General features: G+C 40.7%; 1 protein-coding gene across 1 annotated transcript in view; it reads right to left on the bottom strand.

Annotated features, from left to right (window-relative positions):
* Positions 1-14,722, bottom strand: part of LOC133660170 (transmembrane protein 65-like) — a 112,683-nt gene that overhangs the window by 58,437 nt on the left and 39,524 nt on the right. Inside the window, exons 3-4 of the mRNA XM_062063397.1 lie at positions 6,166-6,210; positions 1,740-1,807 (exon numbers count right to left, since the gene is read on the bottom strand). Of these exons, the coding sequence (XP_061919381.1) occupies positions 1,740-1,807; positions 6,166-6,210 (113 nt within the window). The remainder of the gene's footprint in view (positions 1-1,739; positions 1,808-6,165; positions 6,211-14,722) is intronic.

Below are 14,722 nucleotides of genomic sequence, written 5' to 3'. Positions count from 1 at the left end.
GCTAGCAGCAACTTTCTGTTACACTTCAAATTAAACTTCGGTATGCTGGCGTTATCTCACTTGGCTTGTCGGCTCTGTGCATCACTCGTCGCCATTGTTATGTCCTCGGCTTCACCTATATGCTTATTTAGGTGTCTTAATTTAATAATAATCAGGCAACACGTTTCAACTCAATGCCTCGGATCGCTCCCGTTTATTAACAACCTCGAGAGTCCAAACTCTCCCTCGCTCTCCTGACGTCACACACTGAACACAGGCTACGGTGGCTCGGACATGACAAAACAGTACATGACAATGCCAATACGGCCGGGTTAACTTATAAAGTGACATTTTAAAATTCCCGCCACACTTCCGGTTGAAAAACTCCTTTGGATATGATTTATGCGCGTGACGTCACAAAATCCACGGAAGTGGTTGGACCCCATCGGACCCGATACAAAAACCTCTTGTTTTCTTCGACAAAATTCCACAGTATTCTGGACATCTGTGTTGGTGAATCTTTTGCAATTTGTTTAATGAACAATGGAGGCTGCAAAGAAGAACGTTGTAGGTGGGATCGATCGGTGTATTAGCGGCTAAGTACAATACTTACAGCAACACAACAAAGACTACTTACTACGCCTAGCCGATGCTTGCCGCCAAACCCACGGATGAAGTCCTTCGTCGCGCCGTTGATCGCTGGAACGCAGGTGAGCACGGCTGTTGATGGGAAGATGAGGGCTGGCTGGCGTAGGTGGAGCGCTAATGTTTTTATCATAGTTCTGTGAGGTCCGGTTGCTAAGTTACTAAATTAGCCTTAGCGTCGTTAGCAACAGCATTGTTAAGCCTTACCAGGCTGAGAGTTTTTAACCGTGTAGTTACATGTACATGGTTTAATAGTATTGTTGATCTTCTGTCTATCCTTCCAGTCAGGGGTTTATTTTTTTTTTTTCTATCTTCATTTGAGAACGATGCTATCACGTTAGCTCAGTAGCTAAGTGTGTCACCGATGTATTGTCGTGCCGATAAAAGTCACTTTAAATGTCCATTTCGCGTTCTCGACTCTCATTTTCAAGAGGATATAGTATCCGAGGTGGTTTAAAATACAAATCCGTGATCCACAATAGAAAAAGGAGAGAGTGTGGAATCCAATGAGCCAGCTTGTACCTAAGTTACGGTCAGAGCGAAAAAAGATACGTCCATCACTGCCTCTCCAGTCTTTCACTGTAACGTTCCTCATCTACGAATCTTTCATCCTCGCTCAAATTAATGGGGTAATCGTCGCTTTGTCGCTCCGAATCTCTCGCTCCATTGTAAACAATGGGGAATTGTGAGGAATACTAGCTCCTGTGACGTCACGCTACTTCCGGTACAGGCAAGGCTTTTTTTATCAGCGAGCAAAAGTTGCGAACTTTATCGTCGATTTTCTCTACTAAATCCTTTCAGCAAAAATATGGCAATATCGCGAAATTATCAAGTATGACACACAGAATGGATCTGCTATTCCCGTTTAAATAAAAAAAATCCATTTCAGTAGGCCTTTAAAGGTGGTGTGAAAGAAGCCATCTATGTAAAATTCACAACAATGTCCTAGCATCTTTCCCCAGAGAGTGTCTCATTCCACTGGAAGAGTGGCCATTAACAAGTTGTTTTGCCACTACCCAAACCAACAAGGTAATGGTTTGCAGGATGGTCAGAGGCTTTGATCAGGGTTCTCCTAGTGTGTGTAATGTGTTAATATTTATTTATGAAACACTTACGGCAACAATCATGATGCAGTTGTCAAGGAATCCAAATCCAACGAAAGGGAGTGCATTGTGCAGTAGAACTGAAAAATAAAGACATAACACACAATTCACTAACAAGAACAATATTGCACCACTTGGCGAATAAATAATAACCATTTGACGTAATTAGGCCTTGTGGTACCTTAACATAACTGCTCTCTGCTGAGACTAAAATGAATGTAGTAGAATACAGTGGTGAGCATGTTTTATGCATCAAGACATGCACACTGGGTATAAAAAATGTATATCACCTTACATAATTTATCTAAATATTAGAAGACAAAAAAATAAAATGTTAGAAATAATGTCTTCATTCTATTCACCCTTTACAACATATATTAATCACATTGATTGAAGTTTTACATGTTTTACACCAGAGCAAACTAATAAATAAATGATAAATGGGTTATACTTGTATAGCGCTTTGCTACCTTCAAGGTACTCAAAGCGCTTTGACAGTATTTCCACATTCACCCATTCACACACACATTCACACACTGATGGCGGGAGCTGCCATGCAAGGCGCTAACCAGCAGCCATCAGGAGCAAGGGTGAAGTGTCTTGCCCAAGGACACAACGGACGTGACTAGGATGGTAGAAGGCGGGGATTGAACCCCAGTAACCAGCAACCTTCCGATTGCTGGCACGGCCACTCTACCAACTTCGCCACGCCGTCCCGCAACTACAGCGACAATACTGAACGTTCTGTCAAATGAATGATTTCTGCGAAAAATTTGTATTGCATCTTATTAGACCGGCTTCTAATGTAATGTTTGGATAGCGTATATGACACCAATGTGAGTGGAATATTGTACTTACTTTTATATTACATTATGTGTTGCCATTATGGGACGGCGAAGTTGGTAGAGTGGCCGTGCCAGCAATCGGAGGGTTGCTGGTTACTGGGGTTCAATCCCCACCTTCTACCATCCTAGTCACGTCCGTTGTGTCCTTGGGCAAGACACTTCACCCTTGCTCCTGATGGCTGCTGGTTAGCGCCTTGCATGGCAGCTCCCGCCATCAGTGTGTGAATGTGTGTGTGAATGGGTGAATGTGGAAATACTGTCAAAGCGCTTTGAGTACCTTGAAGGTAGAAAAGCGCTATACAAGTATAACCCATTTATCATTTATTATAAACACAAGGGCATAGGCAAGGAAAAATTTCCCTTGTGGATCGATAAAGTTTGTCTAAGTCTAAGGTTAGGGCAACAATCCTCGCATCATACCTATTAAAAAAAAGAAAAAACTATCTCAATGTTGAAACACTCCTTACAAGATCTTAATCTCCTGTCTGAACACTTTAATTCAACAACAAAAATACAGACTACTGCTAGAGGTGAAATGTGTCACTGTTTTTCTTTTTAATCTGTTGATCTCTTATCAGTCTGAAATCAGAGGAAATAACTATACAGATTTTGGGGATGTTCAAAATTGTTTAAAAAAATAAAACTAAATTGAGTGAAATCATGGGGTTATGTACATTCTGTATGATGTACATCAGGGGTACCCATTACATCGATTGCGAGCTACCGGTCGATCGCGGAGGGTGTGTCAGTCGATCGCCAGCCAGGCATTAAAAAAAGACCTAAAAATTTGCGATCATCAATCTTCACTAAGACGTCACTTTCGTCACTTGATTGACATTCACGGCACCCGAGGGTCTTGTGAGATGACACTGGCTGCTGCAAGCTCATTATTAAGAAATTACCTACAGGAAGGCGGGAAATGTTTTTTATTTTCAACAGACTCTCGTGCCGTATCTGCTGTCAAAACTCTAAAGACCGACTGCACAGTTCCTGTCTTCACAATAAAAGCCCTGCTTCATCCTGCCTGCGCTAACAAAATAAGAGTCTCAGAAAGATAGCAAGCGACGGAGTTTGCCGGCAATGTATTTCTTGTAAAGTGTATAAAAACGAGTATGGAAGCTGGACAAATAAGATGCCAAAAACCAAGCACTTTCATGTGGTATTGGACAGAAAGGAGGACTCTTTTTCTCCTCCATTCAAAAATGTTGACGTTTTCAGCACTACTGTGAATCCTGTCTGATTCCTATCAATGCAAGTCATCAGAATCAGGTAATACACCAACTTATATTATTGTCTTCATGAAAGAAAGGGACCTATATGTGTTAAACATGCTTGTATTATCATTAAACACATTTAACTTGTTAACAAAAATGTGTCTTTCATAATTAAATACATATAAATGATATATATGAATGAGGTAGATCTCCTCGACTTGGTCAACTGAAAAGTAGCTTGCCTGCAGAAAAAGTGTGGGTACCCCTGATGTACATAGAGCGTTAATATGTTTAATCATTTCAACCCGACCTCATATTTTATTTTGAAATTTTCACTTTTAATACTTTACTTACCTCGTCACACCCGCGTTTAACCAGGATCATATATTCTTTAACTTTGGAAGAGGTCATGTCTTCAGAGACGTTCATTTGGATTTTAAAAGCCTAACATATTAACCTCTGCAGAAATCCAGTTGAGTCCTTGGGACAGGTCTATCATAGCACATATGCCGTATACAGTATCTTTACATAGTTAACATGACCCTCTTGGGGAGAGCCTAATGCGTTTATCAACTTCATAATTTTTGGTCATTATATGGAACCCAAATCATTGTTATGTTAATTGAAGGATCTGTCAACAAATCTCAAGTTTGCCACGCCCTGCTTGCTGCCTTTTCTGTGTCTCATTTGTTGCACGTGCCTTAAGGAACCACTGCATTAGACAATAGGTTGCTCTGTTGAGCGCAACGTTCCAGAGATTGATGAGTGAGTAGTGTTTTTATGATTACTGTTTATCTATGGTTTCGAGTAAAGCGGGAAAAACTGCATTTCACTACGACATGAAAAACACTAAGGCCATGTCCACACGAACATGGAGAGTTTCAAAAACACATATTCGGGGTTAAAACAATCTCCATCCACACAAGTGTAGTTTCAAAACTGTCTATGTCTACACACAAACACCTACACCTGCTGTCATGCACATTAGAAGCCTGAAAAAAGCAGCAATAGCTGACTTGGTGGCATTACACCTCCTATTATGCTTATTTTGATATACTAGACGTACAATGACACGTACATTACCTTTAAAACCAGCCTGCACGTACACAGAGCCCTGGGAACATTATTAAAGAGCGAATTCATGCCTGTGCTGCTGAAACCCAACACTCATAGAATTATAACGTGTTCAGCACTGTGGTGATGTATTACATGTGCAGTGAAGTGTTCATTATTTCTAAAATCAGCACGCACTAACGAGCTAAGGAAACCATTTTGAATGTTTAAGTATCTATATAAAGTACACAGACGTGCGTGTGCCGCTGCAAAACTCTCATGGAATTATAAAGCATTTAATGATAAATGATAAATGGGTTATACTTGTATAGCGCTTTTCTACCTTCAAGGTACTCAAAGCGCTTTGACAGTATTTCCACATTTACCCATTCACACACACATTCACACACTGATGGCGGGAGCTGCCATGCAAGGCGCTAACCAGCAGCCATCAGAGGCAAAGGGTGAAGTGTCTTGCCCAAGGACACAACGGACGTGACTAGGAAGGTAGAAGGCGGGAATCGATATAGTGATATAGTACATGTGAAATTAAGTGTATATGGTCTTTAACATCAGTACACACTACGAGGAGGACACTACATCATGTTTTTTTTGTTGTTGTTGCTTTTTACGTGCGAACACGGTTGCGCCTGGCTCCTTCTACAAAATTGGAAGCAACACACGTAAGTTAACTTCATGATTTGTCGTTAAACAAGGACTAAATAATGTTGCATCTTTCTTATGACACAGATCAAAAATTCTTGTTTGTCAAAGTTGTTTCGTCAGGTGGAGGTTCCACAGCGATCGTATCCAAAACAGCTAACTGTCATTAGCGCCGGCGGGAGTGTCGCAAAGCCCATTTTGATATTATTTATGTTGAGTGAAAAGAGCAGCATGTTTAGGTTCAAAACATACATTAAATCCTCTTAGTGTGTTTAAAGCCAGCAAAGCAGTGTTGTTGAGCTTGGAAATGACAGCGCACAACCGTGACGTCATTACAAGTCTCCGTTTGTGCCGTGTACACGCATACGCTAAGCGGAGAGTTTTGGATTACTACACTTTGGCCAGCGTTTGTAAAAGTCTGCATTTTTAAAGACAAAAGTATGCGTCTGCGTGTGGACAAGAGGCCTAAAACGCAGAGATATGTATGCGTTTATTAAGTATCTGTGTTCGTGTGGACATGGCCTAAATTTACACCGGAGGATTCTTACACTGCATCTAGTTCAGTTGAAAAGTCCACTGTAAAGAAGTAAAATAACTATGCATGATATCTCATGTAAACTGCACTAATATAAAACACACAACAAGCAGAAAAACACTTCTTACCATATCTTAACTGTGCAGCAGTAGGTGGCGCAATCTCGAGCTGCCCTGTTGACAAAGACAAATTAATGTATTACAACAATAAAAAGCAGGAAATGTCTGGCATGCTTTGTGACTGTACTGTTACTATTTTTGGAAACAATCTAACATAGGAGAGTGGGTAAAATGGCATATGAAATGTATTGATGAAAGTGCACTCACTGCAGATAATGAGAAGAGAAAATCATATTCATGCCTTTGAACAATTTAGAGTCACCAAGTAATCTAACATTTATGTTTTTGGAATGTGGGAGGGAGCCAGAGTACCTGAAGAAAACCCAACAGAACAGGAAGCGAAAATGCAAACACCACACACAGATGTTTGAACCTCCGGGAGGCGTGCTAACCGTTACGCCACCTTGCTGCCCTAAATCAGACTCATCTTTCACAACATTTTAAAATATTGGCTTCTTTCCAATGTTGTACATCAAAATACAAAAGTGTACAAACTGTGTTTGTACATTGCATTAATGTGTGATATTTAGAAGGAATATACAACAGTTATTTTGTATCAAAGACATGTGAGTGGTTTAAATTAGCAGGTACGCTAGTCTTGCTTGCAGGACGTAAACGAAACATGAATTACGTGCAGCCACATTGAATCTACAATGGTGAAAAAGTGACATACTGATTAAAAGTCACAAATGAAAGGCACATATTTAAGATGGTATTGGTGAGATAAAATAAACTGTTTGGACGGCCACCTTGTACAACATGTCCTGTAAGTTATAGTTCTTCAACAGCTGCAAAAAGATGGTAGTTGGACAGTATATATAAGGGTAGTTGGAGAGGTATTTTGGCAGGTCGGACGATGTTGGTATAGGTAGGCAGGTAGGAAAGAGTAGATTGATAAATGGGTAGTTGCAGGTATGGGCTAAGGATTGGTTTGTCGGTACGCATTATGATCTTATGGTGGCTGGATTGATAGGGAGAGATGGGTGCATAAGAAGTTGATACCAACACAAATTCTGGACATTTTAAACCAAAGATTTGAACTGAGTTGAATATAAGACAGTGAGATATATAATAAAGAGAAGTTCTGTTACATAGCCAATGTTTAGGCTTCACAGCCAGTTGCGTTTATTGTAGTTGCTGCGAAAAAAGAGAGGAGAAAGTGGAGGACACCAGTGCTGAGGATGGTGGGGATTTCCCAATGCACCTAACCAGTCATGAAGCTAGTGAATCATTGACTCAGGGCAACAACAACGTTGAGCTACCACCTGTTAATAGATCACCATTTATTTGTTGTGAACAACTATCAAGTTATGCACAGTTGGACAAATATGTGACTTTTACCCTTGATGGTGTAAGATGGAGATCAGCTGCATGTCGCAGCAATGTGGCACAGTGTAACCTGCCAATAAATTACAACAAAAAAAGAAGCAAAGGAAATGGACACAGTGCACATCAAATAATTGATTAAAAAAAACACATCCTTACTCCTTTGGTATTCACTGTCTTTCGTAAAATGGCACAATTCATGTTCTTCTCATTCTATTCCCATGGTTGCATGTACAGTACTGTAAATGCTGTCAGTAACAACTCTCTGTCAACCATTCAACAGACAATGTGTCTGGCTCAACCTTACCACTACCATACTACCATACTAGTACAGATGCTACCACAACAGAAGTGAACCAAATGTTCAATTTGCTATGGATTGGTTGTTGTAGTAAAATGTTCAAGTTTTGACAAAACGTGTACCAGTGTACTGCTTACTTTCAGCTGAGCTATATAGAACATAAACAAGTTGATAATTCCAGTCGGTCGCTTTAAATGCCGAGAGCTATAACATTGCTTCCTCTTGCAGGTTCTGTGAAATTGGATTTGTTTCACTTTGGTCTCTGGAAATAAGAGTCCAATTTATATATGCTGACATCTATTTTCATCTCTCACAGGCATTTCAGAGTTAGCTAGCGGAACACACCATTGGTTTTAGTCGTGTTAGTTATATAATAGCATGAAACATTCTGGAGTTTTCTTGACTTAATTCTCTTCCAGCATGTTTTGGGCTTCCATGTCTAGCTTCAAATCATGTTCTCCTTTCCTTTCAGGACATGGTGTCACATGGTCTGTTTCCCGTTTCATGTTGCTGAAAGAACAATAGAGGGCTCTGATACAGCAAATGTTATATTTGTCATCATGTTACATTCCCCAACACCACACGCAGATTAGTCAGACTACTGCAGAAAGGCTCCCGAGTCAATCCAGACATTAATTTAAAAGAACACCAGAGAAGAATTGACTCAGTCTCACGTTAAAAAAAGCCAACCCTCTTGAGGATTGTTTACAATCTGCTCAACATCACCTTACCATTTATTGGCTGACATGGCTCACTAAAGGCCTGCAAGGTCCTCTGTTGTAAAGCATTAATTATGTGGTGTGTCAAATCCTGCAGAGCTGCCCTACTGCAAGAAATTGGGCTCAGCAGGAAGGAGCGAGGAAAGCCTCTAATGGCGCGTGATGAGCAGCTAACAACCGCAGAGCGGCTATGGATTATTGATTTAATCTTGCATCTTTGTCCTACATAAATCCATCAGATAATTTGTATCTGATTATGGCCACATTGACAAATAAAAGTTTAAAATGGGCCTGTCAACTACGACAACCCCTGGAAGAAGCCATTTCACATGCTTTTTTTTTAACATAAAACCAAAAAATTTAGCTGTCTGGCTACAATACCCAGCAATATGTTCGGAGGAGAAAAGGTGAGGCCTTTAATCCCAGAAACACCATTCCTACCGTCAAGCATGGTGGTGGTAGTATTATGCTCTGGGCCTGTTATTGGCTAAATGTTAATGGCTAAATCAGGCTAGAATTAAGGTTTTAGAATGGCCTTCCCAAAGTACTGACTTAAACGTCAGGACAATGCTGAAGAAACAAGTCCATGTCAGAAAACCAACAAATTTAGCTGAACTGCACCAATTTTGTCAAGAGGAGTGGTCAAAAATTCAACCAGAAGCTTGTGGATGGCTATCAAAAGCGCCTTATTGCAGTGAAACTTGCCAAGGGACATGTAACCAAATATTAACATTTCTGTATGTATACTTTTGACCCAGCAGATTTGGTCACATTTTCAGTAGACCCATAATAAATTCATAAAAGAACCAAACTTCATGAATGTTTTTTGTGACCAACAAGTATGTGCTCCAATCATTTTATCACAAAAAAATAAGAGTTGTAGAAATTATTGGAAACTCAAGACAGCCATGACATTATGTTCTTTACAAGTGTATGTAAACTTTTGATCGCGACTGTACATGAATAAAAATGATGTACATCTAAAAGGTGTATCATGAAAATATATTGTTAATAATGAATATATTTGCTGTAGTAAAGTCATTGGAGCACTTTGAATTGGATGAGAGACAGCCTAGCGCAACTAGAAGAACAATTATTAGCCCCAAGGGCCTTTTTCCAGATATCCTCAGAAAAGTTAGTTTGTAGCTTGCTTTCCCAATCAGCGTCAATCTTTTTTACCACAGACTCATTAGTTGTGAACAGGAGGTCATAAAGGAGGGAAACCTGATCCCTGGGCAAGACCCACACCCCGAGTACCAGATCAACGCCACTGGGACTCGGAGCATGAGGAATCGCCAGTCAGTGGGTCCTAGCAAAATCAGGAAGATGAAAACATCGGAAAAAGTCGATGGTTGGTCGAAACTGGCAAAACTGCCACCCAGATAGCGAAGGCCTTCCTCTCCAAAGATGCAAATCGCGGGTCAATCCGAGCTGGTATGAAAAGGTAATTATTATAGAGCAAAATCAGGAAGATGAAAACATCGAAAAAAGTCGATGGTTGGTAGAAACTGGCAAAACTGCCACCCAGATGGCGAAGGCCTTCCTCTCCAAAGATGCAAATCGCGGGTCAATCCGAGCTGGTATGAACAGGTGATTATTATAGATGGGCGTCGTCTAAATTGTGAACATTTCTTAAGTGTGCCTATCACCACAGTATTGGACGTGAAGCTACAAGGAGAGATGGGAAGGGTACCACACACCAGAGATAGGAGAGAAGAAGAACAAGTTAACCTATAATCGGCACCAACTGCACTGGGCGAGATTAACCGAAGTATAATTTTGTAGACATTGGTTGCCCATTAATAGCTGAAGAAGTTAGTTAGCCCAAGCCCGCCCACTGACCTACTCCTCAGGAGTAAAGTCCTATTCATTCTTGCACTCTTACCAGCCCAAATAAAATAACAAATAATGTTGTTAATCCATTTAAAATGGGATTTAGGAAGAAATATGGGGCGACATTGAAACGAATACAAAATATTTTGGTAGCACGTTCAATTTTATAGTCTACCCTTTACGCCAGAAATAGTGGCAAACAATTTCACCTTTGTAGATCTGATTTGATCGCAGCAGTTAAAGCGGTGAAGTTTTTTTCACAGAATGTATGAATGGCATACGTGATTATAACACCTGTAGGTGTTTTACTCCCGTGTTAGATATTTTATATGGTATGGACGAAGGAGACATTTTCATAGCCAATTGATTAATGGAAAGACACTCAGTTTTCGAAATATTTCATTTATATCCAGAATAATGCCAAACATGTTCAGGAGCGAGAGGATAGGTGGGATACTTGCCAGGGAGTCGCACACATAAAGGAGGGGATTGTCAGCATTAAATGAGACGCGGAGTAAAACCCCTACCCCCCTGATCCCCTTGAAGCCCCCAACCAACTTTAAAGGCCTACTGAAACCCACTACTACCGACCACGCAGTCTGATAGTTTATATATCAATGATGAAATCTTAACATTATAACACATGCCAATACGGCCGGGTTAACTTATAAAGTGACATTTTAAATTTGCCGCTAAACTTCCGGTTCGAAACGCCTCTGAGGATGCCGTATGCGCGTGACATAACCCGGGGAACACGGATATGCCTTCCACATTGAAGCCAATACGAAAAAGCTCTGTTTTCATTTCATAATTCCACAGTATTCTGGACATCTGTGTTCGTGAATCTGTTGCAATCATGTTCATTGCATTATGGAGAAAGAAGCTGAGCCAGCAAAGAAGAAAGTTGTCGGTGCGAAATGGACGTATTTTTCGAACGTAGTCAGCAACAACAGTACACAGCCGGCGCTTCTTTGTTTACATTCCCGAAAGATGCAGTCAAGATGGAAGAACTCGGATAACAGAGACTCTAACCAAGAGGACTTTTGACTTCGATACACAGACGCCTGTAGAGAACTGGGACAACACAGACTCTTACCAGGATTACTTTGATTTGGATGACAAAGACGCAGACGTGCTACTGTGAGTATGCAGCTTTGGCTTCTAAACATTTGATCGCTTGACCGTATGTGCGCAACTTTTTTTTGCGTATGTACGTAACTTTTTTAAAATATATAAGCTTTATGAACCTTGGGTTAGGTGAACGGTCTTTTGGGCTGAGTGATTGTGTGTGTTGATCAGGTGTTTGAATTGTATTGGCGTGTTCTATGGAGCTAGGAGCTAGCATAGGAGCTAGGAGCTAGCATAACAAACATGCAGGTGTTTTTATGCAGGATTAATTTGTGTCATATTAAATATAAGCCTGGTTGTGTTGTGGCTAATAGAGTAAATATATGTCTTGTGTTTATTTACTGTTTTAGTCATCCCCAGCTGAATACCAGGTACCGTGAGTATGCAGCCTTGGCTGCTAAACATTTGATAGCTTGACCGTACGTGCGCGTCACGTACGTAACTTTTTAAAAATATATGAGCTTTATGAACCTTGGGTTAGGGGAACGGTCTTTTGGGCTGAGTGATTGTGTGTGTTGATCAGGTGTTTGAATTGTATTGGCGTGTTCTATGGAGCTAGGAGCTAGCATAGGAGCTAGCATAACAAACACGCAGGTTTTTTTATGCAGGATTAATTTGTGGCATATTAAATATAAGCCTGGTTGTGTTGTGGCTAATAGAGTATATATATGTCTTGTGTTTATTTACTGTTGTAGTCATTCCCAGCTGAATATCAGGTACCGTGAGTATGCAGCCTTGGCTGCTAAACATTTGATAGCTTGACCGTATGTGCGCGTCACGTACGTAACTTTTTAAAAATATATAAGCTTTATGAACCTTGGGTTAGGTGAACGGTCTTTTAGGCTGAGTGATTGTGTGTGTTGATCAGGTGTTTGAATTGTATTGGCGTGTTCTATGGAGCTAGGAGCTAGCATAGGAGCTAGGAGCTAGCATAACAAACACGCAGGTGTTTTTATGCAGGATTAATTTGTGGCATATTAAATATAAGCCTGGTTGTGTTGTGGCTAATAGAGTATATATATGTCTTGTGTTTATTTACTGTTGTAGTCATTCCCAGCTGAATATCAGGTCACCCCCGGCTCTCACAGCATCTTCCCTATCTGAATAGCTTCAACTCCCCACTAGTCCTTCACTTGCACTTTACTCATCCACAAATCTTTCATCCTCGCTCAAATTAATGGGGAAATTGTCGCTTTCTCGGTCCGAATCTCTCTCACTTCATGCGGCCATCATTGTAAACAATAGGGAACTTTGCGTATATGTTCAACTGACTACGTCACGCTACTTCCGGTAGGGGCAAGCCTTTTTTTTATCAGATACCAAAAGTTGCAATCTTTATCGTCGTTCTATACTAAATCCTTTCAGCAAAAATATGGCAATATCGCAAAATGATCAAGTATGACACATAGAATAGATCTGCTATCCCCGTTTAAATAAAAAAAAATCATTTCAGTAGGCCTTTAAGGTGATAATGGCTCAATGGCGAGTGCAAAAAAACAGCGAAAGGGGCTGACAGCCCTGCCTCGTGCCGTGAAAAAGAGTAAAGGGTCTTGAACGTTGTGTATTTGTACACACTGATGCGTAGGGGGAAGAGTACAGTAGTTTAATCCAGGAAATGAAGTTGGCACTAAAACCGAACCGTTGGAAAGTGAAAAAAAAAGGTAATTCCACTCCCCCCTATCGAAAGCCTTCTCATCGAGATATATTACAGCCTTAGGTTCGGTTGAAAAGGACGGGGTGTGAATGATCCCAAAAAGCCTTCTGACGTTAGAAAAAGAGTGCCTCTCCTTCATGAATCCTGCCTGATCTTCTGAGATTACAGTAGGCATAATAGCCTCTAGTCGACGGGTTAGGACCTTCGCAAAATTTTTTGTGAAAATTGGTCAAGATGATCAAGAGTCAACAGAGAACCACCAAAAAGCAGGTCTGCAATGAATTGGAAGCTGCTGGAACACAGGTGTCAGTCAGTGTCCACAGTCAAGCGTGTTTTGCATCGCCATGGACTGAGAGGCTACCATGCAAGAAGGAAGCCCTTGCTCCAGAAGCGACACCTTAAGGCTCGTCTATAAAGTTTTCTGCTGATCACATGGACAAAGATAAGACCTTCTGGAGGAAAGTTCTGTGGTCAGATGAAACAAAAATTGAGCTGTTTGGCCACAATACCCAGCAATATGTTTAAAGGAGAAAATAATCCCAGGAACACCAGCCTACCGTCAAGCATGGTGGTGGTAGTATTATGCTCTCGGCCTGTTTTGCTGCCAATGGAACTGGTGCTTTACAGAGAGTAAATGGGACAATGAAAAAGGAGGATTACCTCAAAATTCTTCAGGATAACCTAAAATCATCAGCCTGGAGGTTGGGTCTTGGGCGCAGTTGGGTTTTCCAACAGGACAATGACCCCAAACACACATCAAAAGTAGTAAAGGAATGGCTGAATCAGGCTAGAATTAAGGTTTTAGAATGGCCTTCCCAAAGTCCTGACTTAAACCCCATTGAGAACATGTGGACAACGCTGAAGAAACAAGTCCATGTCAGAAAACCAACAAATTTAGCTGAACTGCACCAATTTTGTCAAGAGGAGTGGTCAAAAACAACACTGAAGAAACAAGTCCATGTCAGAAAACCAACAAATTTAGCTGAACTGCACCAATTTTGTCAAGAGGAGTGGTCAAAAATTAAACCAGAAGCTTGTAGATGGCTACCAAAAGCACCTTATTGCAGTGAAACTTGCCAAGGGACATGTAACCAAATTTTAACATTGCTGTATGTATACTTTTGACCCAGCAGATTTGGCCACATTTTCAGTAGATCCATAATAAATTCATAATAGAACCAAACTTCATGAATGTTTTTTGTGACCAACAAGTATGTGCTCCAATCACTCTATCACAAAAAAATAAGAGTTGTAGAAATTATTGGAAACTCAAGACAGCCATGACATTATGTTCTTTACAAGTGTATGTAAACTTTTGACCACGACTGTATATAGTTTAGAATAAAAACAACTTAAATATGTTGTTTATTTTATATGGGGCAGCGGTTATGGAACCTGAATCGTCTCGTGCCTGCGTAATTTGGTTAGAAGCAAATCCGGCCTTGAGTTGGTGGGCCAGAAGGCAACCCGCCTTGTTGCCATGCTCGTACATAGTTCCACGAGAGCCAAGGAGGAGATGCTCAGCCTTTGTAGTTGTCAAACTCCGTTTGGAGTTCTAGCATTTTTTTGTACAAGTCAGGTGATGAAACTGACAGTAATGCATCA

This window comes from Entelurus aequoreus, linkage group LG11 (genome assembly GCF_033978785.1).
Source record: "Entelurus aequoreus isolate RoL-2023_Sb linkage group LG11, RoL_Eaeq_v1.1, whole genome shotgun sequence".
In the NCBI taxonomy this organism is placed as follows: domain Eukaryota; kingdom Metazoa; phylum Chordata; class Actinopteri; order Syngnathiformes; family Syngnathidae; genus Entelurus; species Entelurus aequoreus.
Note: the sequence above shows the minus strand (reverse complement) of the source record. Positions and strands in the feature narration are given on the sequence as shown.